This window comes from Trachemys scripta, chromosome 2 (assembly GCF_013100865.1).
Source record: "Trachemys scripta elegans isolate TJP31775 chromosome 2, CAS_Tse_1.0, whole genome shotgun sequence".
In the NCBI taxonomy this organism is placed as follows: domain Eukaryota; kingdom Metazoa; phylum Chordata; order Testudines; family Emydidae; genus Trachemys; species Trachemys scripta.
This window is the reverse complement of record NC_048299.1, coordinates 227413513-227439974: the sequence shown is the minus strand read 5'-3', so window position 1 is coordinate 227439974 and position 26462 is coordinate 227413513. Positions and strand designations below refer to the sequence as shown.

At 41.8% G+C, this 26462-nt stretch overlaps 1 protein-coding gene across 1 annotated transcript; it reads left to right on the top strand.

The window, feature by feature from the left end:
• The first annotated feature begins 3666 nt into the window (after nt 1–3666).
• Nucleotides 3667–24090, top strand: SBSPON (somatomedin B and thrombospondin type 1 domain containing). The gene is made up of 5 exons (XM_034763111.1): nt 3667–4526; nt 16721–16915; nt 21157–21247; nt 22498–22674; nt 23670–24090. The coding sequence occupies exons 1-5, from the start codon at nt 4295–4297 to the stop codon at nt 23785–23787; spliced, it is 813 nt and encodes a 270-aa protein (XP_034619002.1). The 5' UTR covers nt 3667–4294; the 3' UTR covers nt 23788–24090.
• Nucleotides 24091–26462: the final 2372 nt, after the last annotated feature.

Genomic DNA, 26462 nt, shown 5'->3' with positions numbered 1-26462 from the left:
TACTTGTCTCCTGGCATCTGACTTGTGGTTCCTAACCTTCAGTTTGGCTCCAACCTCTGACTATCTGGTATCATGACCTGACCTGATTCTGGTTCCCAGCTCATGGTTCTGATCTCCAGTTTGTCTCCTGCTTCTGATCTCCCAATATCCTGACTGCAGACTCTGGCTCTGACTCCTAGATCTGGCCGACAACAACCGGTCATAACAGAATGTCCCTTCTTATGGAATGTGATCTCTGAAAATTAAATAGATAGGCCTGAACAAATACAAGTCTTAATAATAACAACAAAACAAACTATATGAAGTCTTCTCTTCTTGATCAATTAAGCCCCTTTAACAGGAAACAAAAATGAGCACCCTCTATTTGTGCAAATTAGGGTCTTCCAGGGAGTTCACGTGTGTGGGTGTGTGTGGAATGCTCCACACTGACAGACAATATCTAAAATAAACTTGTAAGTTGAACTGAATTATCATTAGGTTGAACCTCAATATTGCTATGGCTATCATTTAAATTTGAAAAATAAGAGCAAGGTATTTACAATGAATAATATAAATTATTGACTTAACATTAAGAACTTCTCCCAGATGCAAATGGCACTCTGAGTTTTCTTGACATTTCCTTTTTCCAAGTGTTATGGGACAAAGGTGCATAGTAGTGCTAGATAATTACTGAGTTTGGGAAATACATGGCTTACAGTGAATTTTGAAGAAGAAACAGTAAATTATTGCCCAAAAAGGGGTTAGGTTAGTTTTTTTTTTTTAAATGTCCAATATTGAAACACAGTTGGATCTATTCTGCTTTCATAACAGTAAGAATTAAAAAAACAAAACTCCATTTAAGACAATAGAATTATATTGGTGTGAAACTGGGAAAAGATTAGAATGATGCTCACATGCACTATTCACATTTTATAGAAACTGATTGAAAAACATACTTCATTCTGTTTATTTTATTCTTTACTGCAAGGTAGTAATTAAAACATATTCTAGGTTAAAAGTAAGCTTGGCAGAATTCAACTTTTTTTATAGAATTCTGATGGATAATATTGATGTTTATCTTTAATAATTTTTTATCAATTTTAATTTTCACAGTTGTGTAAACTTCTCCTCCCCCCCAATTTTTATCAATGTAAATGTTCACAGTTACAGGAAATTATGGGGGGGGGGGGGGACAGACAATAGTTATTTAATGACAGTAGATGTTGAGATTCAAAAAGTTAAAGCTTTATACCATTAGAACACAAACTGTCAACATCATATATCAAAATACAGAGTAAAGAGCCTTACATTAAATTCTAATAAGTTCTGAAGCAGCATTTTTCTTACTTTGCCAATCTGTACATTTCTACTATTATCAATGGAAATATTTTTTCATTGGTTTGTGTGTGCACGGTGACATTGATGTTTACTGCCTTTCTCAATAAAAATCTAAGCCTAGTTAACAGACATGTAAGTTATCAGGAAACTGATTTTTGATTAGCAAAGGCTAAACCACTGTAAAAAATTAAAAAAAAATGTATCAATGTAAAAATAACTTAACACGGATAGATTGTGGCTTTGCCAAAAATCTTGAATGAGGGGCAGTGCCTATTTGTGAGAGTCACAATATGATCTTTGGTTCCTCCCTTACTCCTGGGATTGGAAAGAAATTTATTGGCACCAGCCCTTACACTGGTGGAATTTGGGCTGAATTTGGCTCATAATATTCACTTATTTATGTAATGGCAATAATGAATACATTTGTATTTCAAAAATGAAGCACTCAAAGTTAACTACTTCCTATTTCCAGTGACCAGATGGATGCATATTGTTATCCAGCAAGATACCACTGCTGTTTGAAATGAGTCTGCTCATTCCTTTAATCATCACTTTCTTTTCTGGTTGCTTAGAAGAATGACTTACCTTAATTCTCCCAATAGAAGATTTAAAATAAAACTATATGCTTTTCAGTCTTGTCTTGTTTTCTCCCAAACTGGCATAGATCTAATTCCATATTAAGCCTTAAATTTTTTCATTAAGATTAATCTGTTTTTTAATCATACCTTTTTAATTTTATTTCAACCCTCCCTTAGGCACAAAAATCTGTAACTAATGCAGATAACTTTTAAAGTTCCATTTATACAGGCTATTCCACCTTGGAATTAAAAGCTTTGCTGATGCTCTGCCTTTCAAGTAAAATCATAGGAATAATATTAAACTAAAGGAAAAACCCAAGGAAGGGGGCAATCCTGATCTCACCCTGATATTTTGGAAATGCAGCTCCTGGCTGGGCATCATTCTCCTCTTGCCTACCCAATCTTAATTGGAAGTAAACTCATTAACTCACACCACTCTATTGACTTGCACCACTTTTACACTGGTCAAGCTTTATTGACTTTATAGGGGTTACTTCTCATTTCAACTGGTTTAACTGAGCAGATGAAAATCAACTGGGAGAGATTTAAAGTTCAGACTGACATTCAGCTGGTACAAGTTGCTTAAGTCTTGGAGCATATATGGTAGATAATAAGGCTCTCAAGCAATTAAAAAATTAATCACGATTAATTGCACTGTTAAACAATAATAGAATACCATTTATTTAAATGTTTTTGGATGTTTTCTAGATTTTCAAATATATTAATTTCAATTACAACACAGAATACAAAGTGTACAGTGCTTACTTTATATTTATTTTTGATTACAAGTATTTGCACTATAAAAAACAAAAGAAATGGGTGAATTAAAAAATACTAATACAAGTATTATAGTGTAATCTCTTTATCATGAAAGTTGAACTTGCAAATGTAGAATTATGTACCAAAAAAACTGCATTCAAAAATAAAACAATGTAAAATGTTAGAGCCTGCAAGTCCACTCAGTCCTACTTCTTGTTCAGCCAATCACTCAGACAAACAAGTTTGGTTACATTTTCAGGAGATAATGCTGCCCACTTCTTGTTTACAATGCCAACAATTACAATTTCTTTTGTCCCCCTCAACCTACTTTTATTTATTAAGAAATAAATACCCCTTAGTCTGTTAATTGTGTCCCGACCTCAGAAATATTCTTAAGACAACAAACTATTGGCTCCTCCACAGCCAATTTCCACTTGCCAGATCTACATAAAACAAACAAATAACTACACGGAGACAATGTTTTAGACGAGAGCAACTTTTCACAGCGGAGTCACACCTTCCTGAAAGTATGGCATTTATGAACAGAAACCCTCACAAGCTCATGGTGGTACAAAGGGCTCCAACTAACACTTTCCTGGGCTGCCATGCCAGTGCAGGAAAAGTTTGCCAGCAGTGGCTATGGGAGCAGTGTGAGGTCCTCTATCTTTTTGGGTCCAAATCCTGAGAGCATTTCTCATTCTCCACTCAGTCAGGGCTTCTAATGAATCAGAGAGCTTTGCCTGTAAGGACTTCAGGAGCTGGCCTCCAATGTAACTCACTCTCTAGCTTGCAATCTTAAGCCAGGCTAGGGCCCAGTGCTTAATTTGTAATGAACCAGGTGTTGGGCCTCAAGCAATTGTTTTATTTTTGTAACTGTCTGGCAAACTCAGAGGTGCTGGGACTATGAGCTGCCAAGTCTAAAGGCTCAGCCCTGGCAAAAATTAATCACTGCCAGGGCCACTGCAGAAGCATTTGGAGCAGTTCCCCGAGGAAAGCAGGTCAGCCAGGCCAGGGGGGCTGCCATGGCTCCTGCCTGGAGGCAATGTGAAGCGGCTGCTTGACAGAAGGAACAGGGAAGTGGTGCCAGAAGGCCCAGCAGTAAGTAGCAGCGGCCGCTGCCGCCAGCAGCCCTGTCTCTCTCTCTGGCCGGCAGCCAGTCACATTCCTTGCTGTGCCCAGGAGGATGGAGCCAGCCCCGGATCACAGCGCGAGCCCCCACCCGCCCCGCATTCCTCAGGGCAGGCCAGGGTGTTCTGCCCGCACGGGCTGCAGGGAGGCGCAGCGCGAGTCTCGGAGATCAAGCCGGGGCGGCGGTGGGGAAGCTGCGGGTCAGTGACTAGCTCCCGGCATGTCCCCAGCGCCCCGTCCCCTGCCCCGCTCCCACGTGCGCTCCCTGCCCGCCGTCTGACCCGCCCGCACTGGGCTTGGCGGATCCCGACCCGCTGTTTGTCTCGGCGGAGCTTTTAGGGCACCCGGTGACCATGACTCAGTGCTGCCAGCCGGGCTGGGGGAGCCGAGCCGGGATGCTGCAGCAGGCGGCCTAGGGGGAGGCGATCGCGGGGGCCCGCAGCTCAGCCGGGAGAAGGAGCCGGAGCGTCTGAATCCTTCACTCTGGACCCGTCGCTGCTGAAGGGGAAGCAATGAGCGCAAGGGCCCTGGCCAGTGTCCTTTGGGTGGTGCTGCTGGCGCCGTGGAGACTCTGGCACCGGGCTGAAGCGGGCTGCTCTGAAGAGAGAAGATGCTGCCCTGGCCGGGACCCAAGCTGTGCCAGCACCGGCTGGAGGATGGACCGAGTCTATGGGACCTGTTTCTGTGATGAAGCCTGCAAGCTCACGGGGGACTGCTGCTATGATTACTCGCAGGCGTGCCCAGGTAGGTCACGCAGCACCCACCCCGGCATAGGGCAGGCAAGTGCAGGCAGCTGAGGTTTGATAGCTATCAGCTGTTCATGCTCCCACTGCTGTTCGGTACAATAACTTCACCCTGTGGCATTTCCTTCCACCTGAGGCATAAGTTAGTAGCAGTAGAGTCAGCCAGTTTTCTTCCAGTTCTTACAGGGGGTGAGACACAACAGAATAAAGAATGCAAGGAAATGACTCAAGATGACCAGTTATTTCTTACAGTGAAGGGGTGCAGCTCAGAGAAACAAACTTCCATTCCTTTGCAAAGTTTAGTCCAGGAGGGGTACTGCATTGGCGTTATTGTTTATGATGAGGTAAAGATAGTGTAAAAATGATGGAAGGATAATAAGAACATTATTTGTTGCATCTTGGTGGCTTATGCACTTGATGTTCCACCTGATTTTTAAAATTTTTTTTGCTTGTTTGGATTAGGGAATGGGCGTAAGATGATGTGAACGAGGCTCTGACTTTTCTTTAGAATGCAAAACACGGTGGGGCAAATTCATCATTGGTGTCACTCGCCCTCAAGCTGTGAAGTGACAGGGATGGATTTGGCCCCGTGTGAACATAGCAGCTAGGAGTTGCATTAAGCAGAAAAGTGAGACTGAAGAATCTTTTCACCTATCCCTCCCCATAGCATTGGATGTGTATCCCGTTTCTGGTTCAACAGTAGTTGCTGTGCCTGGAATTTGCCTGCCCACTTTTATGTACCCCATAAAATGCTATGGATCTTATTTTTAAGCCATCGTCTAAATTTTCTCCTGCTGTAAAGGAGTTACAATGAGGATATAGGACCACAAAGCTAATGGAGTCACAGCAGAGATAAATTTGCTCCAAGATGTTTTGTTGGGCTGACTGGTGATACTGTCTAGCTTAGTTACTCATAGAGCTCCCATTACCTAGTATCTGAGTGCCTTACAATAATGTTTAATGTTTTTATCCTCCAAACACCAGTCTGAGGAAGGGCAGTGTTATTATCTCCATTTTATGGCTGGGAAACTGAGGCACAGAGAGTAAGTGATTTGCCTAAGATCTCACAGGAAGTCTGTGGTAGAGCAGGAACTTGAACCCAGGTCACCTAAGTCCTAGGCTTGTGCCCTAATCCCCAAATCAGCCTTCCTTCCTGATACTACCAGAGAAGAAACAGTCACAAGAAGATATAACACAGAATGTCTCAACTGCAGTTTTAAAAGATGGTATAATTTACATTGTAATCTCAGGCTGGAAAAACAGTGGGTGGAGTATCAACAAAATGACTTCTGTGGTCATTGCACTTGCTCAAGAAAACAAACTGAGTTGTTTATACACAACTTTGACGGGAGCAATCATGTAAAGACACTGAATCAACAAGGTTAAAAACTTCCATGAGGCCCAAAAAGAGAAATGAGCTGATTTCTAGCTATGGGATTTCTCCAGGTATGACCTCTTGGGCAATATATGCTTAAAATTCAGGTATACTTTGAAAAGGGACTCAGTAAAAATAGCATTATGCGGTTCCATGTTTAAGGTGCTCATTCAGATTTAGTTTTGGATCAAGCTGGTATTTTTAACTAACATATCATCAGCAGTTAAAAGTGTCTGCATTTGAAACTTAAGTTTATAGTTCTGTTGATGATGCACGAACCAGGATAGAATCCAGCTCACTCTCCCATAGCTGTATAGGCTCTGCAGAGCTAGCAAAAACAGAAAGTAGTAAACTTCTATTTTTGCCTCTCAAACTGCTGGGACTCAGGAAGAAATCTTGTTGGATAAGAATGTGCCATTTTTGTAAAGTCACTTTTCATACTATGACTGCACTGCAGTGATGCATTATTTGAAGCTCATGGAGAGAACAGGGGTAGAGAGCAGTAACGGACCATATACAGAGAGGAAAGAAGCAGCTATCACATGAAAAAAAGGAACTGGAAATTTGGTTGCAAATACTGTTGCTCTTGTAGGTGTCTGTTACTCAAGAGGATCTAGTAACTGCTACTTTCTATCTATAGGCCAATTACAACTCCTAGCTGTATATGAGGAAGGGAACCCTCTTCACATTGATGTGTCCGTAGATGTGAAGTTGGAGGTTCTGCCACATTCATGTCCTTCCCTTCCATAAACCCCACAGGGCAGCACGATGGTAGATGAAGCATTGGGGAAATGAATATGCATTGTTCATCACCTTCTGCCTCTCCCCCATCACAAGAAGGAAACTCACCAAAAAGCATGCATTCACTTTTTGTGGTGCCCCTCCGTGCAACGGAACTCTCTCTTTTAATGAAAGAGTAGAGCCCATACTAGTAGAAAACTGGGACAAAGGGACAAAGGGAGGCCAGGCAGGGATCTAACATGAGGGATTTCCCACGGGTAGGGGCAGTCTGGCCCTAAGCTAAAAGATCTGGAACTGAAGAGACCAAAATGGGAGAATGTAGCTTAATCTTCACAAAGTTAAAGAGAACCTCTGAAAAGCTTCCATGGAAATAGTTTGAAGACATTATGAGCTACTATTTGAGGGCTTCAGAGAGAGAGACTTGCTAGGAATGTAATACAGGATGACCCTGCTTACTGAAAGCATCCCTGGAACCTAGCAGAGGAACACAATGCACTTGGAGTACAAGTGTCTGTGAAGTCCTGGAGAGAGAAGAAAGATGAAGATGGTTAACAAAAATTGGCTGCAGTATAACAAAAGGCCCGATCTTGAGAGATGCTGTTTGCCTGCAACTCCCAATTAACTCAGGAGCCAGGCATGCAGAAGCATCGACAACTCTTCTCATTTGAAGAGGGCAGATAACTACAAACTCATCCATCCAGGCCAGAAAGTGCAACTATAAAACTAATTTAATTGAGCTCATCTTTTCAATGAGAATGCTCAGAAATACTCTGCAACGCCAACAAACATTGTACTGTGTTTTACTTTTAAAAAATCCAAATATTATTTCAGTGGAAGTTTGTATCATCCTCAACAGTCTAGGGCTAGGAAGACATTACATTTTGCAAATCAATAAACTTATCTGTACTTTATTAGTTATGTATGCACATGTGCACACACACATTTAGAAACACTGAGATATATGCACAAGAAACAGCATTAGCAAGATGGTTCTGAGTAGTTCAGAAATTTTGAAACCACCCGAAATGGCATAAAAATCAAGAAAAATAGATTGAAATAGCGTGAGTATCCCTTTGTATGGAAGTGCAAAGGTTGAAAGCAAAGAACCTGAAGTTAGAATGCTTTCAGATGAGGAATGGGGTAGAGGTAATTTGGGGGAATTCCTATCATGCTATAGCACTTTTGTCATCCCACCCAACATCTACGTTTTTAGCTATGGCATTTTTGTCATTCCATCCCCGTCAGCACTGCAAATTTCTGATTCTATTGGACAAAGTACTTTGGGAATTACAGAAATAGTTAAAATGCCCACCATCTTTAAATCTGTGTAATTAACAAATATATTAAGACGTACAAAAGCACTGCCCGGAACAGGGCCGGCTCCAGGCACCAGCGAAGGAAGCAGGTTCTTGGGACGGCCAATGGAAAGGGGCGGCACGTCCGGGTCTTTGGTGACGGGTCCCTCAGTCCCTCTCTTCCTCTTTGAGCTGCCGCCGAAGTGCCGCTGATCTGCTTTATTTTTTTTTCTTTTTGCTTCACTGCTTGGGGCGGCAAAAAAGCTGGAGCTGACCCTGGCCCAGAAATAACATTAAAGGTGGGCCAGAAACCAGCGAAAGAAAGGCCATTCTAAAGCTGTCAAATCAAATGTTAAGGTCTGTTTTGCCTAGACATTGTAGCATGCCTGGTACTCTATAAAGAGATGCTCTGGTATGGTGTGGGCTGCAAAACCTATGTACAGGGATTTTTAAACTAATTTCCGTACAGTGTTTACAATGCTGAAAGGATGTTTGGTTGAGAAGCAGCACTTTACACAGAGCTGTGCACTTGGGCAGCAGCGTGTTCACCAGGATTTGGGCACAGTGTCATAAGCTACCTTCAACCAGACCCCTGTCAGGGACACCCAAAAGTAGTCAAGGCTGGTTGAGGGAGGGGTGGGGCCAGGGTACCCTCATAAAGCACATCTCCTGGGTAGCCTCCCACCAGCAAGTTAAAACTATCCTTCTCTTGTGGATGGCAGCCAATAGAACCTCAGGAGAATCACGTGGTTACTGGATAGCACAAAAGGCAACATCTGGGCCTTGTGGAAGACAGACAGACACAATGAAGAGACTAGTACATGTCACTCTCCACCTCCCCCAGTTCTCCCCAGTTTCTGTTACTTAGAGAATCGTTGAGAGCCTGAAATACTTTTGTGAATGAACATGTTGATTCTCTGTCTGCATTAGCAATGATAACATAACTAATAGATGTTTTCTAAATAAGCTTTATAACTTTCTACAGCAAAGGAGCACAGAAGGGACTAAATACTGTCTGGGATTTTGATAGCCATTAATGACTTCATAAATGTTATTAATGAGCTTTTTAAGATGACAACATAAAACAGCAATGGAGACTAAAGTGGGAGTAAAGTCTGACACTTGTGACTATATAGTGCTGTGTGAAAAGAGGTGCTGGAAGAAGATTAATAAAAATTAAGCTGTAAATCTTCCCCGTGTCTTAAAATTTAATTAGGAAAGATGGGAAAAATAATGATCCAGAACATGTGGTGTACACTGAAGGGAAAATGTAGCTGGGATGGGAGAAAAAACTTAATTTAACCACTATTGGAATAAGGGCTACATTTCAAAATAATTCAAAGTGAATCTGAGGCACAGTGCCCAATAACTGTAACATGATTTATATTTCGTTCCTCAAACACCATATTGAAAAGCTACCTCTAAAGGACTAGAAAAAGCAAAGCAAAATATGATTAATATCTGAAAATGAAATGCAGACAAAGTAAAAACTTTACACAACTTAAGAGATTTCCATATCAATAAGAAACTATAATGATAATATGCTCACCATTATGTTTTATAATAATTACTGAGCTGGTATTTCAGTTACACAACACTGAATACTATTTTATTGAGAAAATAACAGCACCAGAAAACTAGACGTTGATATTTGATGATATTTTGGGAGGAAACATGATCTAGTGGATAGGTCACAAGACCCTAGTGGAGTTAGAAGACCTGGGTTCTAATTCTAGCTGCACCAATGGCCCAAGGTGACCTTGGGCAAGGCACTTCACTTCTCTGTGCCTCTGTTTCCCTGCCAACCTTTTGTCCCTCTTTTTATTTGGACTGTAAGATCGTTGGGGCAGAGACTGTTTCTTGCTATGTGTTTGTACTTAGCACAAGAGGGCCCTGATCTCAGATGGGACCAGTAGTTGCTATCATAATACCAACATGTAAAAGAACATTTTAAAAAATTGGCTATGAGTGAAGTCTAGATGTAGGTTGTAAGGAAACTGAGATGTTAATGGATATGCAACCGTCACTACAGAATGATTAGAAAAAAGGAAAACTAGCACCATAGTATAAATATTTCAATTTTTAATCAAAGGGCCAAACTATTCCCTCAGATGTATGCATGCAGTTCCCATAGGACTTGGTGCTGAGATGTGAAATGTATACTAATTGCATTACAAAAAATCCCAGCGAAACCAAATTAATACTGAAGATGGATCTGATCCTAAGCCCATGGAAATCAATGGGAATCTTTCCATTGACTTCCATGGGCTTTGGATCAGGCTGTGTGAGAAAAAATTACAGTATCTCGTATCCTAAATACAGAAAATATTGTAAGGGCAATAATGATTCTAACAAACAGATATTCTTTTGTACTTAGTACATTCCATTCCCCTTTCATGTACAGGTGTAGAGAATCTTACCCCCGTGGCCTGTTCATGACCCCATGGACTAACTCTCTGTTTGTCATGTATGCCTTATAGGCTTTTTGTACTGCATTCATTTGCCTAGGGAAAAAAATTATTGATGCCTAAAGTTAAAGCCATTACGATTGTGTTAAACACCTACTACACAGGACATGACATTTTGAGCTATTTGTTATTATTTCTGGAGTAACAGCAGTGTGCAAACTGCACTATATAAGCATTCAGCAATAATAACATTATTGTATTTGTATTGCAGTAGTGCCTAGCAGCACAGTCATGGATCAGGACTCCATTGTGCTAGGTGCTGTACAAACACAGATCTGTATCAACAGAACAAAAAGATGCCTCCTTGCACAAAGAGCTTACAAGATGATGACTTGGTTCCTGTCCCAAGGAGCTGACAAGATGGTCCAGAAAGATAGGCCAGATTGTATATCAGGCATAGATGACTTGTGCCTCCCGATCTAAAGGGGATGACATATGACCCTCCCACGTGTCTCCTCTGCCCAGCGACCTCCCCACCCTGCGCCCAGCCTAGATTGGCCGTGCTCTTCCTGCCCCATGTTACCTGGGGTAGAGGAAGGGCTCTGTTCTTCTCCCACTTGACCCTCGCACATTCTCCCTGGCTGGCGGGCCCAGGCGGGGAGCGGGACGGAGCCATTTCTCACATGGCTGAAGCTGGCGCTTCGGGTTGCTGCTCTGTGCAGTGCAGCAGCTGCCTGAGAGAGCCTGGCGGTGGCTGCCCGCTCCCCAACTGGGCCTGGCTGCTGGAGACAGGATGGAGTGAGCCAGAAACGTGCCTGGGGGGAGAGGGGACTCCAGCTATGGTTCGCTTGGCCCCTGTCTCCAGCAGCTGAGCCTGGAGCAGCGACCCAGAGTGGCGGGCATGAGAAGCAACTGGCCCTGGTCCCTCCCCCGGGCAGACCAATCTAGAGGGGCATTTGACCCCGCATGTCCCCCCATGCGTCGCCTCTGACAGGGAATGGCAAGAACTTGGAGGTGTGATATTATGTGGAGATAGTTGTGTATTTGAAGGAGGGATTTAAAGGAGCCCTGAATGTCATCTGGCTCACAAACAGAAGGGATCATTCTAAGTGCTAAGGTGCAGCATGGAAGGAGGCACTAGATGAGAGGTGTAAAGAAAACCCCTGTGAATGAGGGAATTAGCATCATCCTCATTTTTACAGCTGAGGAACATGAGGTGACTTACCCAGGGTCACACAAGACATCTATACCTGAGGAAGGAATTGAACCATTTTCCTGAGGCCTAATTCAGTGATTAACCACAAGACTATTTTTCTTCTTGAGAGGGGAGAAGGAAAAAAAAAAAGCAGAGGAAACGTTGAATCCTATTCAACTTATTCATAAATGATCTGGAGAAAGGGGTAAACGGTGAGGTGGCAAAGTTTGAAGACGATACTAAACTGCTCAAGATAGTTAAGACTAGGGTGACCAGACGTCCCGATTTTTGGGTCTTTTTCTTATATAGGCTCCTATTACCCCACACCCCCATCCCGATTTTTTTCACTTGCTGTCTGGTCACACTAGTTCAGACTATAGCAGACAGTGAAGAACTTCAAAAAGATCTCACAAAACTAAGTGATTGGGCAACAAAATGGCAAATGAAATTTAATGTGGATAAATGTAAAGTAATGCACATTGGAAAAAATAACCCCAAATATACATACAATATGATGGGGGCTAATTTAGCTACAATTAATCAAGGAAAGAGATCTTGGAGTCATCATGGATAGTTCTCTGAAGACATCCACGCACTGTGCAGCAGCAGTCAAAAAAGCAAACAGGATGTTAGGAATCATTAAAAAGGGATAGAGAATAAGACGGAGAATATCTTATTGCCCTTATATAAATCCATGGTATGCCCACATCTTGAATACTGCGTACAGATGTGGTCTCCTCATCTCAAAAAAGATATACTGGCATTAGGAAAGGTTCAGAGAAGGGCAACTAAAATGATTAGGGGTTTGGAATGGGTCTCATATGAGCAGAGATTAAAGCGGTTAGGACTTTTCAGCTTGGAAAAGAGGCGACTAAGGGGGGATATGATAGAGGTATATAAAATCGTGAGTGGTGTGGAGAAAGTGAATAAGGAAAAGTTATTTACTTGTTCCCATAATATAAGAACTAGAGGTCACCAAATGAAATTAATGGGCAGCAGGTTTAAAACAAATAAAAGGAAGTTCTTCTTCACACAGCACACAGTCAACCTGTGGAACTCCTTGCCTGAGGAGGTTGTGAAGGCTAGGACTATAACAGGGTTTAAAAGAGAACTAGATAAATTCATGGAGGTTAAGTCCATTAATGGCTATTAGCCAGGATGGGTAAGGAATGGTGTCCCTAGCCTCTGTTTGTCAGAGGGTGGAGATGGATGGCAGGAGAGAGATCACTTGATCACTACCTGTTAGGTACACTCCCTCTGGGGCACCTGGCATTGGCCACTGTCGGCAGACAGGATACTGGGCTGGATGGACCTTTGGTCTGACCCAGTATGGCCATTCTTATGTTCTTAGCACCTCTAGTGAGAACAAGAAACTTGAATTTGAGATGGAAGAAGAGAGGAGACCAGTGAAGACATCTAAAGAGGGAATGACATGGGCAAAATGGCAGGAGAGTAACATAATTTTGCCACACCACTTTGGACAAAATGGATGGAGATGAGCGGAAATAAGGTACTGGACTAAACTCATCAGGGATGCAAGTTCACTGAAGTCAATGGACTTGCATCAGGGGTAAATTTGGCCCTATGGGACCACCCCTGTGAGTAAGAGGAGCAAGATTTGTCCTGATCATATAAACAAGTGTCACTGTGTAAGTTATTAGAGAGCAGAGAGTTGATGCCTGCATTTCTCCACTCAGTCACAGAAAATATTTGCATCAGTTAAAAGCCCATTATCCCTGGGCCATCTCTGGTAATGTATATAATCATCTCACAAACAGAATTTAAAGACCTATACAATCCTTTATGACAATTTAACAAATAAATATGCAGCAGGCCATATAGGCACAGTTTTCAAAATCTGTAACTCTCAGTGTCTCGGTGAGATGACGCTATGGAAAGCTGAACTCTCATGCCAGTGTGTCACGCTGGTATGGATTTGTCTAATGTAAGGTGACTGTTAAATTGCAAACAAAGCAAAGATCTTTTCATTAGGCAGTTTCTTACCCTGGGATAATGTATCCATTACCTGCTTCTGGAATCTGGGAAACAAGCTGCTAAAACTTTTCTTCCAGGCAGCTTGCAGAGTATCCATATCCACCAGGGACATCTTTTGTGATCTGTTGTCCATGCGTTTAGAGGTAAAACGAGACAGAGCTGCCGTTTTGTCAAAATTTGAATGGGAAATCCAAGGGAAAGGAAAAATATAGAGCAGAAAGAAGCTTATCATGATTAATATGGAGGAGAGATGCAAGGAAGATGTAATCCTTAGTGGATGTATCCAGAGAAGGAAGCATTGCAGATAAAGAAAGAGATAGCTTGGAAGAATCATATATAACAGATCCATTACTGAGAATTTCTGCAGGCACTATCATTGAGTACCTTTAAAAATTTAAAAGCTGGTTAGTGTATCACCTAAATTCTATCTTCTATATCACAAGCACTTTCACCCTGAAAGGCTTTTTCTCAAGTAATCAACACGAGGTCTTATGGTCCAGTCTTTACAGCTTGCATTGATTCAGAGGGCTGCCTGATCCATCCAATACATCTATACGGCTGCATAAAAAGTATGCAAGGCCATACTTGGGCTAAACATTCCAGGTGTCACAAGAATTCTGTATAATACAAAACAAAAGTTTTATATAGTTGAACAGTGTTTTCCTTTTTTCTTTGATTGAAATCGCCAATGAGCTGACCATGTGTTCTGGTATTTCTCCTCACACAATATTTGTATGCCATTATGCCATAAACTCATTTTACCTGGTGAAAAATGAACTCCACTAGAACGTTGGAAAAATAAAGACTATATTAGTCTGATTTGAGGAAGGACATATAAACAGAACAGGATTTATAAACTCTCTGTTAAAATGTGGCATATGTGTTGTTTATTGGATGGTATTCCACTTTAATCCTCTGTGCCTCCATTTTCCCATCTGTAAAATGGAATAATGACAAAGGACTTTGGAATCTAAGATGACAAGCATTATATAAGTGATAAGTATTTTGTCTCCAGGAAATTTAGTGATATCAAGCCTTCATATTTATATTAACAGAACCAGATCAAATCAGAACTTCTTCAGACAATCCTTAGTACACCTTTATCTAAGACAAATAAAATGGCCTAACAAACCAAACAATCAATCAAAACAAAGCTCTTGTAGAATATCTGTATTGTAGGAGCCTTTTAGTAAGAACAAAATTTCCATGCAAAAAAGGATGCATAAGAGATATTATGTGACAGTGATAAAGAAATTAAGCAGTATGTTTATACAATTGTATCTAAAAAAATGGGATCAAGTATTGCAATCATACCCAAGATAGTATCACTTAACAGGTACTTGGGGAGGCATTTATGCATTCACTGCCTTGTTCATTAATAAAGTTTGTTGAGCTTTGAGCTCTGTGGATGGAAGATAATATGGAAGTACAGTGTACTAATGAGTATTATTGGTCAAGTCTGATACTTAACAGTCGTAGATGGCACCCAAAGCTTGTAAAATTGAGATTTGCAATATCATGTCAAAATACAATAGCCTGTTTACAATCTGGGGGGACCCAGAGGCATTTTAGATTAAACAGAAATTCTTAACATTGGAATTCATAGAACTTTGGTTTACCTGTATTGTTATTTTCAAACCTCTCACCTTAAGCTGCTTCACTTTGTTGCTTTTGCCATTCAGTCTCTGTTCAAAAGTGATGATTCTTGGGAGTAACAGACTAGGAATACCGTAGTCTGTGGCCACATCTACCCTATGGGGACTATAGCGGCATGGCTAGGGTGCCATATCTATGCTGGCATAACCCTGTAGTGTAGGCACAGCCTACACTGACAGAAGGTTTTTTCCCATCAATGTCAGAACACCATCCCCTTGAGTGATGGCAACTAGGGCGACAGAAGCATTCTTCCATTGACCTAGCTGTGTCTATACTAGGGCTTAGATCAGTATAGCTATAGCATTCAGGGGTGTGAATTTTTCTCACTACCGAGCACCGTAGCTATGTCAACTTAAATTTTAAGTGTAGGCCAGGCCTGTGTCTGCTTCCACGCATCTTTTCCCCAACTAAAGAATAGTGCTTACTTGGCGCTCCTCCTCCCTCTATCACTCTAACTGTGACTGATACAGCAGAACACTTTCCCCCTCAAAACCCAAAGATACAAAGCAAGAACAAGTGGCAGCATGACATCAAAGAGTGTTTATTGCTAGGGGTATGTGGCCTTTGAAATACAGAGGAGCAATTTCTAGGGGCAGTATTGGCTCCAGTACGGTGCTTAATAATAATGGGAAACGTTGACAAATTTAAGGTAGTGTAAAATATTCTAGTGTTATCTAAGGGAACTCGTGGGGCCAAATTTGTAATTTTGTGCATCACCTTGTGAATTGTCACCTAATTGCAAAAAGGAAAAGAACATGAAGGCAGAGAAAGGGTAACCAAAGTGTACAGAAATTAAAATAAATTCCACTCACATCTTGCTCTCAGTTATATTAGAGTAATGCCATTGGAATTACACTAATCTAAATCTGGAGTAACAGTAGAATCTAGGCACATCAGTAGGTTAGAGAAATTTGAACTGTGTTCTTTGGGAAATGATTAAAAGGGGATCTCAATAATATATATTCTTATACAATATTCTGAGGTGAATGAAGGAAAAAAGTGTTATTACAAGGCAATTTGACCTAGTGTCATGCACAGCAAGCAGGGACCACCCAACATAAACAAAAGGAAAACAAAGAAGTGGAGGCAAAATTTCTACCAGCTTTGGGAATAAGTTACCAGCAGCAAGGTCATCTTGAAAAAAAGACTTTAAAAATGGGAAACCAGTAACTCCAAGGAGGGAAAGAGGTGAAGCGCAGATGCCCCCTAACTCCAGTGTTTTATGTTTTATTTCTCTTCTCCTTTAAACCAAATTTAGCAACACAGGAATTGCCATACTAAATCAGACCACAGGTCCTTCTAGTCTATTATCCTGTCTCCAGCATGGCCAGAACCAGATGATTCAGAGAAACATGAAAGAAACCCTGAAGTGAGCAACTATGGAATAATCTTCCCAAAGAGAAAGTTTCATCTTAAACCCCTCAGTAAAGGGGCACTCCCAGAGGGCTTTAATACTAGAGTTGTTAGAGGGTGCTACTGTAATAAGATAGTGGTATTGACTGCTAGTAATATTCAAATATTGCTTTGTAGCTCTTCCGTGCATCGTTGGGGAGTGGAGTCACTGGAGTGGCTGTGCAGAGCAGTGTAAGCCTAATTTGCGAATGCGTAGGCGCTATGTGAAGCAGGAACCTAAAAATGGTGGGGAACCTTGCCCCATACTTGAAGAGAAGTCTGGCTGCCTGGAATACCTGACTTACCAGGGGAAGGACTGCGGACATGAACACGGTACTCTCTCTCTGATTTATTTGAATTGCCCTGATATCTTTTGTCACCACTTAATAGTAGTTTCACCCCCTCCCCCGCCACCAGGCATTGATGACAATAAGTTGCAGTTAAAGTCTACATGGTACAAATACATTTTAAAACTTTGAGAGAGACAAGGGGGGTGAGGTAATATCTTTTATTGGACCAACTTCTGTTGGCGGATGTGGACAAGCTTTGGAGCTTCACAGAGCTCTTCTTCGGGTCATCAGACATCCCTTTTAAAACTTTATCTTTTACTTTCATATAATTTCATAGCTGCTTATTCTTTCTGACTTCAATATTTACTTACACATTTTGGGCCAGGTTTGGATTTTCAGTGACAGGTAAAATGCTCCACATCTCACAGGAGGCTCCTAACATCTTGCAGAATCAGCCCCAATAAAAAGGAAACAATGTGTATAAGGTGAATGCACTTCACCTAAATTACAGAGGATATATTATTGTTGGAAGTGTTTACAAGGAGTTTATTGTACAAAGAACTATAACTACATATTCCCCTTCACTTTCTTGACTTAGGCCACTCAATAGTTTTTAAACCCATCTTACAATGTATTCCTTTAAGCATTTGCACTAATGTGTCAGACACACAAAACTGGCACTCCTTATTTGGATGCTCCAAGACCATATCCAACATATCTCCAACCAGCCTGGGATCCTGAAAGGGAAGAGTGAGGAAACAAAGCTTGGAGGAAATATCCCCATCCCAGAGACAGATCCAGAGAGCTCTCTGAGCCAGTGCAGAAGCACCCAAGAAGTTGGCTCCAAAGGAAGATGGAAGTGGTACATGTTGATACATGTTGTTGAGGGGATTCAACTGAGATGAGCTATTTCAAGAGGTTCCTACATACCATAAAGGGCAGCTTGAAGCAAACAGCTTTGCCCCCTCAGATCTGCATGAGCCATTGGGATGGCCACTCTAGAGGCGAACGAGGCATAGATTATAATAGCAGTCTGAGTGCCACCTGCATGTAAATTGTTAAATAACAGTCCCTTCTACTTACCTGTACATGGGATCACAAAAGGATGTTAGCCTCCAGAAGTAGGTCCATGGGCTTAGAATGGAAAGCCACCAATAAATCCACCTTCAGGTGGGACAACCACAGTTTATGGAAGTCAATGTTCAACCTGCAGTGCCTGAGTAAGTTCCTGGGATAGGTGTTGAATCAAGAGCGCTAACTTTATTTCCATCATCTTCCCAACAGAAAGGGAGGTAAGCAGAATCACCCCAGAGAAGCTGCCTTGGGAAGAAAATAGAGTATCACTGCTCCATTGGAGACCATGACATTTTTGTTATGTGGGTGACCACACAACCTTCTTCCTCGCAAATGACCTTCTGAGGGTATTTTTACAATGAGAGAGACAGTTTGGTGATCCAGATCCAAATCTAGCTCACCACCTTTGGGAGGTTCTTCAAGAAGGGAAAATGAAGGACAAGGCTTTTCTTGCCTCTAGGATCAATAGGTCATGGTACAGCCAGGAGCTCCCTTACTAAAGAAGGAAAATTTTCTTAGCTGTGAGGTAAAAGGATCCTTTGCAAGGGAGGCAACAGAGGCCCAGTTTATCTTAGCTATGGTTCCAAGATGAAAGAATTCTCTTGAAAGTAGAGGGGTTAGGGTAGTCCTAAAGAGACAGCATCCCCCTACCTCCCAGAAGTCCTTTCTGAGCCCTATTCCTCCTAAAAGTCCCTTGGATCTGTCCTGCTGGTGTCTATAATCCACAGGGGGCTGCTGGAATGTGGGTTTTCTACAGAATCATGCTCCCTATGGCTCAGGCCTGGCCATTGCACTTACATACAAGGGGTGTGTCTGTGTACAGAGAGAGAGTGCAGAAAAAGCCTGCTGCCAAAAGGTTGCAGGGGCAGGGACACAAGAATAACATTTTAAGCCCTTCTCACCTGGCTCTTTCTGGAAGGACATTTCCTTTGTGCTCCTGTTCTGTGGCATTCTGGAACCTCTTTTAGGCATGGAAGAAAGTGGCATTTTAGACACACAAACTGCAGCTGCTTGCAGTAAGGCAGGAAAACAACAGACCTGCATATAGGGCTGGGGAAGAACAGGATACAGAAGTCCTGCATCTGGACTGACTACTCCTGCCTTGTGAACAGATGAAAACAAGGATTTACCCATTCAACCATACTAGTGGCAATGGGAACAGAGTAGAGTCAGAAACAAATGAAAGCCTTTGAGGCAGAACTGGAAATACAAAGGAAGTTAAGCTGCTATGTTTCTTTGTCTTTGTAGAAAGTTAGAAGCGATTTTTCAAAGTTTTTGCCAGTGTGTGCACCAACAAAATGAATGCGTATGTGTTCTTGCAACAAATTGGGTACTCAGGCATGTGATTAATTGACTTGCACATGTGGCTGTGCAAATAAAAATGAGGATGTGTGGTTTGCATGGTATCAGATGCCAATTTAGTGGCTTATATGAAATGAATTTGTGTCAATCCAGTTCTTACTTAATAGGTGCCCATAACACCACCAAAAAAAGAAAAAAATATCCAGTTGCAATTGTCACAATTGGCAGTTCATTTGCTAGGACTGAATGGGCATGGAGACCGTTACATCTTGGCCCAGTGCCCCTTCTGGATGATCAGCAGTTTGTTGTAAGTGGACCCAGCTGCTGGATCACACATGCTCAAGCTCCCTGGGTCTGGGTAATCTAATCACTGTTCTGCATCTCTAGGATGCACTCGCAGTCTGACCTCTTGTCTGAGTCCTTCCTTGGAATGTGGGACTTTACACTCCAGTCACCCTAGTCCAGCAGTGCCACTCATCCCAATTTGTCCCAGTTGCCCCCTCATCCAGGGGACAGACCAAATGTGAACAGCACCGCAACTCCCTGTGCTAGGGACCAGGTTGCACTGCCTGGAGTGGGAGTCAACCCAGCCAGACCCACACGACCGGAACTGCTGCTCTGGGGTGAGTGCAGGATGGGTTTGCTCTGCAACTCCCCACTAGGGCTTCCCATTCCTCAGGGGCAGAATCCAACCCCCCCCCAAGCTTCCCACTCCCCAGGGGCAGGACTTGTCCCCCTTTAGCCACTGGGAATGTTGGGAAGTATGCTAGTCTCTGAAACTCCAAAGTCCTCAGTTGCTCACATACACTCCCTCAGAGTTCTACCTAGCTGGGAGCATTTTGACTTCTAGTGTGAAAGCAAGGAACACAGGTTTAACCAGGAATTTTTTTAGCCACAGTCACTGTACTTTTAAAAGGCACTAGCAAGTACAGAACTGTCCAGAATAAAAGTCCTGAGATCTCACCCTTTCTGAGTCAAAAGTCAACAGGAGAACCCCACCTATTGCTGTAGTGAGTGTCCACACTGAAGTGCTGCAGTAGCGTTTCAAATGTAGACAAGCCCTGACTCTCTTCTTTTGGCCATATGGCCACTGGCAGCCTTATCCCTTCCCCTCTCCAAGTTCCTGTGTTGCAAATTTGTTGTTCCATACCATGTGGATGGGCCAGAAGTTGAGAGACAGTCAATGGCCCTAGATTGTTGTCTTGATGGCTTCTCAGAGATTGTCTTTCAATGATGTGTCAAGCATTTTTCCTGGGCATGTAGCTGACTGGAATAGTTAACTTTTGTAGGTCTAAAATGCTGCACTGGGGCAGCTGTGCCGCTGTAGTGCTTTAATGTAAATGCTATATACCGACAGGAGAGCGCTCTCCCGTTGGTGTAGTTAATCCACCTCCCTGAGATGTGGTAGCTATGTCAGTGGGAAAAGCTCTCCTGCTGGCATAGCGCTGTCTACACCTGTGCTTCGGTTAGTATAACTGTGTCGCTCAGGGGTGTGGATTATTCACATCCCTCAGGGACGTAGTTATATCAAAGTAATTCTGTAGCATAGATCTGCCCCTCCCTTTTTTTAGGCAGTTAGCACATAACACAAAATGGAGGTTAATTGAAAATGGAGGTTACAAAATGGAGTACGCAATCTAACCCAAACATTTCCCATCCTATCTCAGAGATTAGACTGCAGTCATTCCTCATTCTGGAATGGAGGGACATTGGCAGGGTTGAGTAGAGAAGTTTGCTCAGGCTGAAACTGTTTTCAATAAACCACTGACTTCCATCTCTAACATCTTTAATGAGCCATCATTTCTCTAATAAAGACAACATAATTGATGCTATAAGTAAAATATAGATTAGATGTCTACCTTATTTCACAAAGGTTGTGTTCTTAATCTAACTATTTTCCCCTCTCAGTTCCTGCTTTCATAACTACCTCTGAATACAGTAAGGAAAGAAAAAGACGAGCTGTCTCGCCACTGTGGTCTTCAGATGCAGAGGAAGCTGGGTAATCTCTCACATGTACATTTGGGTCATCTTGTTAACTAGACAGTATTTATCTACACAGGGCCGGTGTAAGGATGTTTTGCGCCCTAGGCGAAACTTCTACCTTGCACCCCCCCGTCCCCCCGCCCCCCCCCCCAGGCCCCCCCCCCCGGGCCGGCCCCCCCCCCCCGCCCCAGCTCACCCCTGCCCTGCCTCCTCCCCGAGCACGCCGGGGCTGCTTCACTTCTCTCCCCGTGGCTGTTCCCCTGTGTGCCGCCCCCCCCCCTTGCCGCAGGCAGCCCTCCCCACGCTCCACTGCCCCAGCTCCCTCCGCCTAAATGCCTGCGGTGACTGGGGTGGCCAAAGATCCGTCCGCCGCGGTCGCTGCCAAAGAAAATGATGCCCCCCAAATCCTAGTGCCCTAAATGGTTGCACTGGCCCTGTATCTACACAGAGAAATTTAATTTGATATGGAATAATTTAAGGGCAGCGCACAGCCCTAAATAACCACATATCTAATTTTTCTCCTCCTGTACTGCATTTTATTTTCTGTGTCAGTCCAGGTCATTATTTTATTTGCTAAGTATCCTGAATTAGACATTTATTGAGGTCATGGAAAATTTTGTAGAGTGACTGCTTTTTTAAAAATTAATAAATAAAGCTAACAAAGTCAAGTACATTTGTAACTATGTATGAGTAGCCAGAGAAGTTATACATAGATTGCTGCATAAACAAAATTGGCTGAATGTTCCAGTCCCAAGGACTGCTCTACATGGGCTGGGTGGCAGAAGCTGTACAAAGATGTAGCTCACAGATCTGATCCACTCAGCTCCATCACTGTCTCTAATGCTCTAGCCTACTCTGTTTACCCTGGGCCAATGAAACCAATAGGCATTCTGAAAACAATGAGTCATACGCTAAGTTTTATCTTTCACCGTTAGATTAAAAATAAGAGTGATTGGGAGACTGCATCCTACTAAAGTGTTTCATCCTAATTTAAGAAACTTTGTACATTATGTCATGCTTGGGCTGTGCATTAATGTCAGAACCAAGATCCATAGTTTGGTCGTGGCTGAAAGGGTGTGTAACTTAGTGATACAGAGCTTAAGAAAGAGATGCTTATGAGTCATTTGCTGAACAATGGCTAATACTTTTTGTATGATGCATGGATATGGCATAAAAGTGATTCACATGCTAATGTCTGACAAAGTTATGCTCATCAGTACTAAAGCCAGTTAAAGTGGTACTATTTTTTTCCCCACCACCGTGCAGATATTGTGTGGAATTTAAAACTGAATCACTCTCTCGCCATTGCACTGTGGAGAATCGGCCATACGCCCGCTGGATGCAGTATCTACGAGAGGGGTATACAGTGTGTGTAGCTTGCCAGCCTCCAGCTATGAATACTGGCAACCATCGTTGTTCTGGAGATGGCCTGGGTGCGGATGGGTAAGCTATATTTCAATTTTAGGAGTCTAAATGCTTTTTGTTTAGTACTTTTAATATAAAACACCGAGCTCAGATTTCACTTACCTTCTATTCAGCTGGATCGCAGGAGAGAATGTAAGAATGCTCAGGGTTGAGGCAGTGGCTAATGAGAAGTGAAATGGTGGAAGATCAATGTAAAAGCTGAACTGAAATAGCTCACATTGACCAGCTGCTGTAGCTGAGATGACTTCTCCATTCTGCCCTGGCCTAGAAGGAACCCTTCTCCCAGGCCTAAATTCATTACATTAGGCTTTCCGATAGAACTTGATGCTTTATTTACAGTAGCTGCTGAGACCATGGCCAAGCTATTTAGTGATTTAGCAAGTGCAGATTAGAACTTTAAACATCTCATTTTATTTTTAGATGAATATCTCCAATGTCCTACAGCCAAGTGTAGTGGTTTTAAAGCTTGCGGTTGTACTATAAAAAAGGTAGAATAGTGCAGAGGATACTGCAGGCGCGCCACACTTTTTAAAGGGGCAGTGCTGTAATCTGAATTTGATCCCAAGCTCTAGCAGTTACAGGTTGGCACATTACTCTCTCGAACTCCATACACCCAATGTAGTTAATCGAACAGGGATTAAAAATCATCATCAACTATTTGGAACAGATTTTAATCCAATTTTGTATTCTAATAATTCAAACTAAAATCCTTAGTATATATTAACATGTATATTATGGTAGTGCCCAAACACTCTAATGAGAATAAAGCCCCATTGCACTGGGCACTGTACAGAGAAAGGCCCTGCTCCCGAGAGTTTACAGTATAAGGAATAAAATTCATTTGTCTAGAAATGTTTTGTTTCAAAGGCTAATCAAGTCTGACCTGTCAGTTTTATTTACTAAAAGCATCTAATCTAGCACTGTAGTAAAAGTAAAACTTATAGTTCAAAGTATTTGAAAACCCACATTCAATTATTTTTAAAGAAAAAAAATAATTTACTGTCACATTTCAGAAATAAAGTTCTCCGTTGGCAAGCTGTTGGTAATCCTCGGTGCCAAGGAACATGGAAGAAAGTTCGGCAAGTGGAACAATGTTCATGTCCTGTTGTGCATAGTTTTATTTTTACATAAAAGTTGGAAAGAGAACTTTGAAGAACATCCATTAACATCTTTAAATCAATTTTATCACTTTGTGAAGCCACAAGAACTCTACTTTTCTGCTGTGCTTGCTTGCTGAACCTTAATCGAACTTTTAAAGACAAGACAAGACTTTAGGAGCCATTCTGGTTGAGTGTATGTTTGCCCTGTACCCAGATATTAAGATGGATCTTCTTACTGCTGAATACACTTTAAGCTACCTTTTTTCTCTTTTTTGTAATTAAAAAGATTGAAATTAATCTTTAATTAATTTAAAATTAATTAAATTAAAATTAAATGCCTCCAACGTGAGTAGTTTCAGTTCTTACCTCTTCATCTCTTACAAGGCACCCTTCACTATCAGAGGTATGGACCCTGCTCCACAGTAGGCAGGCTAATGTGCTCTGTTCAAATGTGGGAAAAGTTACCCTCACCCTTAATCCCCTAGAAGTGCTTAGAGTGGACAAACTGAGGAACTAGTACTGCATCTCAGTTCAAATCCTGTGCCCCATCTCAGACAAGTCTAGGCAGCTATACATGTTATTGAACATAAACATTTAAAGAAGGTGGATTAGCACTGTATGTATTCCCCTGGTCCAATGGAGACAACCACCTTCATATTAAAAATTAAAGCTATTCAATTAGTTTACTTCCTGTTTTGCATGGAAAACCTCAAGGACTTAATATCACTTACCACCAAAGGGATTTTTTGGCAGATGATGCTAAACAAAGCACTCATGTACCAAATTGCAGATAATTCTTAAGGTTAGCCTTGAAAAGAAGTATTCTTTAATGGAGAGTAATGTAAATTTAGACTGCATTGTCCTATTGTCCCTGCTGCAGTGATGTAACAGGTGATTGACCCATCTCAAAGTAAAAATGCTCATTTACTTTAAAATTGTATCTGGGTTACAGCAGTGAAATAAGGGACTAACTGTACTTGAACCACTGTTCACTGGCTAAAAGTCTTGGGTAGGATTTTCGAAAGCACCGAGTATTGGTCTAGCTCTCTTCCCACTGATGAATTGACACTTGAAATTTGCACTGTAATAGCACTGAACAAGACTGAATTGCAGGTATCTTTATTACTTACTTTCAACATAGCATCTGTCTTGGCTACTTGACTAGTATAACATTATGGAAGACAAGTTTCCTATTGCAGCACAACACTTTAGATTCGTCCACTCCTGAAATCATGGACACCTGATGAGACAGACTTTCTGTAGTTTTAGATTCATGGACTCCAAGGCCCAAGGGGACTGTTCTGATCATCTAGTCTGACCTGTATAACACTGGCCACAGAATTTCCCCAAATTAATTCCTGGATAATATCTTTTAGAAAAGCACCCAATCTTGATTTAAGAATTGTCAATAGTGGAGAATCTGCCATCATCCTTGGTAAATTGTTCCATTGGTTAATTACACTCATTGTTAAAAATGTATGCCTTATCTCCAAACAGAATGCGTCTGGCTTCAACTTCTAGCCATTGGATTGTGTTATACCTTTCTCTGCTAGATTGAAGAGCCCATGATTAAATATTTGTTTCCTGTGTAGTACTTAGAGACTAATCAAGTAAGCCCTTAACCTTCTCTTTGTCAAAGTTCCTTGAGACTATCACTATAAGGCATATTTTCTAATCCCTTAATATCACTCTTGTGGCTCTGAACCCTCTTCAATTTATCAACATCCTTATTGAGATGTTCGCACCAGAACTGGATGCTGTATTCCAGCAGTGGTTGCATCAGTGCCAATACACAGCTAAAATAACCACTAGACTCTTACTTGAAGTTTCCCTGTTTATGCATCCAAGCATTGCATTAGCCCTTTTGGCCACTGTATCACTGAGAGCTCATGTTTAACTGTTTGTCCACTACAACCCCCAAATCTTTTTCAAAGTCACTGCTTCCTAAGATAGAGTTCACCCCCATAGTGTAAGTATAGCCTATATTCTTTGTTCCTAGATCTATATTTAGCCTATTAAAAATGCACATTATTTCTTAGTATCTTAGATGTCTGTATACTAATGCGAGAAGTATGGGGAATAAGCAGGAAGAACTCAAAATGCTAGTAAATAAACAACTATGACATAGTTGGCATAATATGCATGACTGGAATATTGGTATAGAAGGGTACAGCTTGCTCAGGAAGGACTGGCAGGGGAAAAAAGGGAAGAGGTGTTACCTTATATATTAAAAATGTATACACTTGGACTGAGGTTGAGATAGAAATAGGACAGACCTGTTGAAAGTCTCTAGGTAAGGATAAAAAGGTTAAAAAACAAGGGTGATGTCATGGAAAGGGTCTACTACAGATCAACTAACCAGGAAGAGGTGGATGAAGCTTAAAAAAAAAAGCTACTAACAAAATCATCCAAAGCACAGGACTTGGTGGTGATGTGGAACTTCAACTACTCTGACAGCTACTGGGAAAATAACACAGCAGGGCACAGATTATCCAACAAGTTCTTGGAATGTATTAGAGACAATTTTTTAATTTCAGAAGGTGGAGAAAACTACTAGGGGAGACGCTGTTCTAGATTTGATTTTGACAAATAGGGAGGAACTGGTTGAGAATTTGAAAGTGGAAGGCAGCTTGAGTGAAATTGATCATGATATGATAAAGTTCATGATTCTAAGGAATGGTAGGAGGGAGAACAGCAAAATAAAGA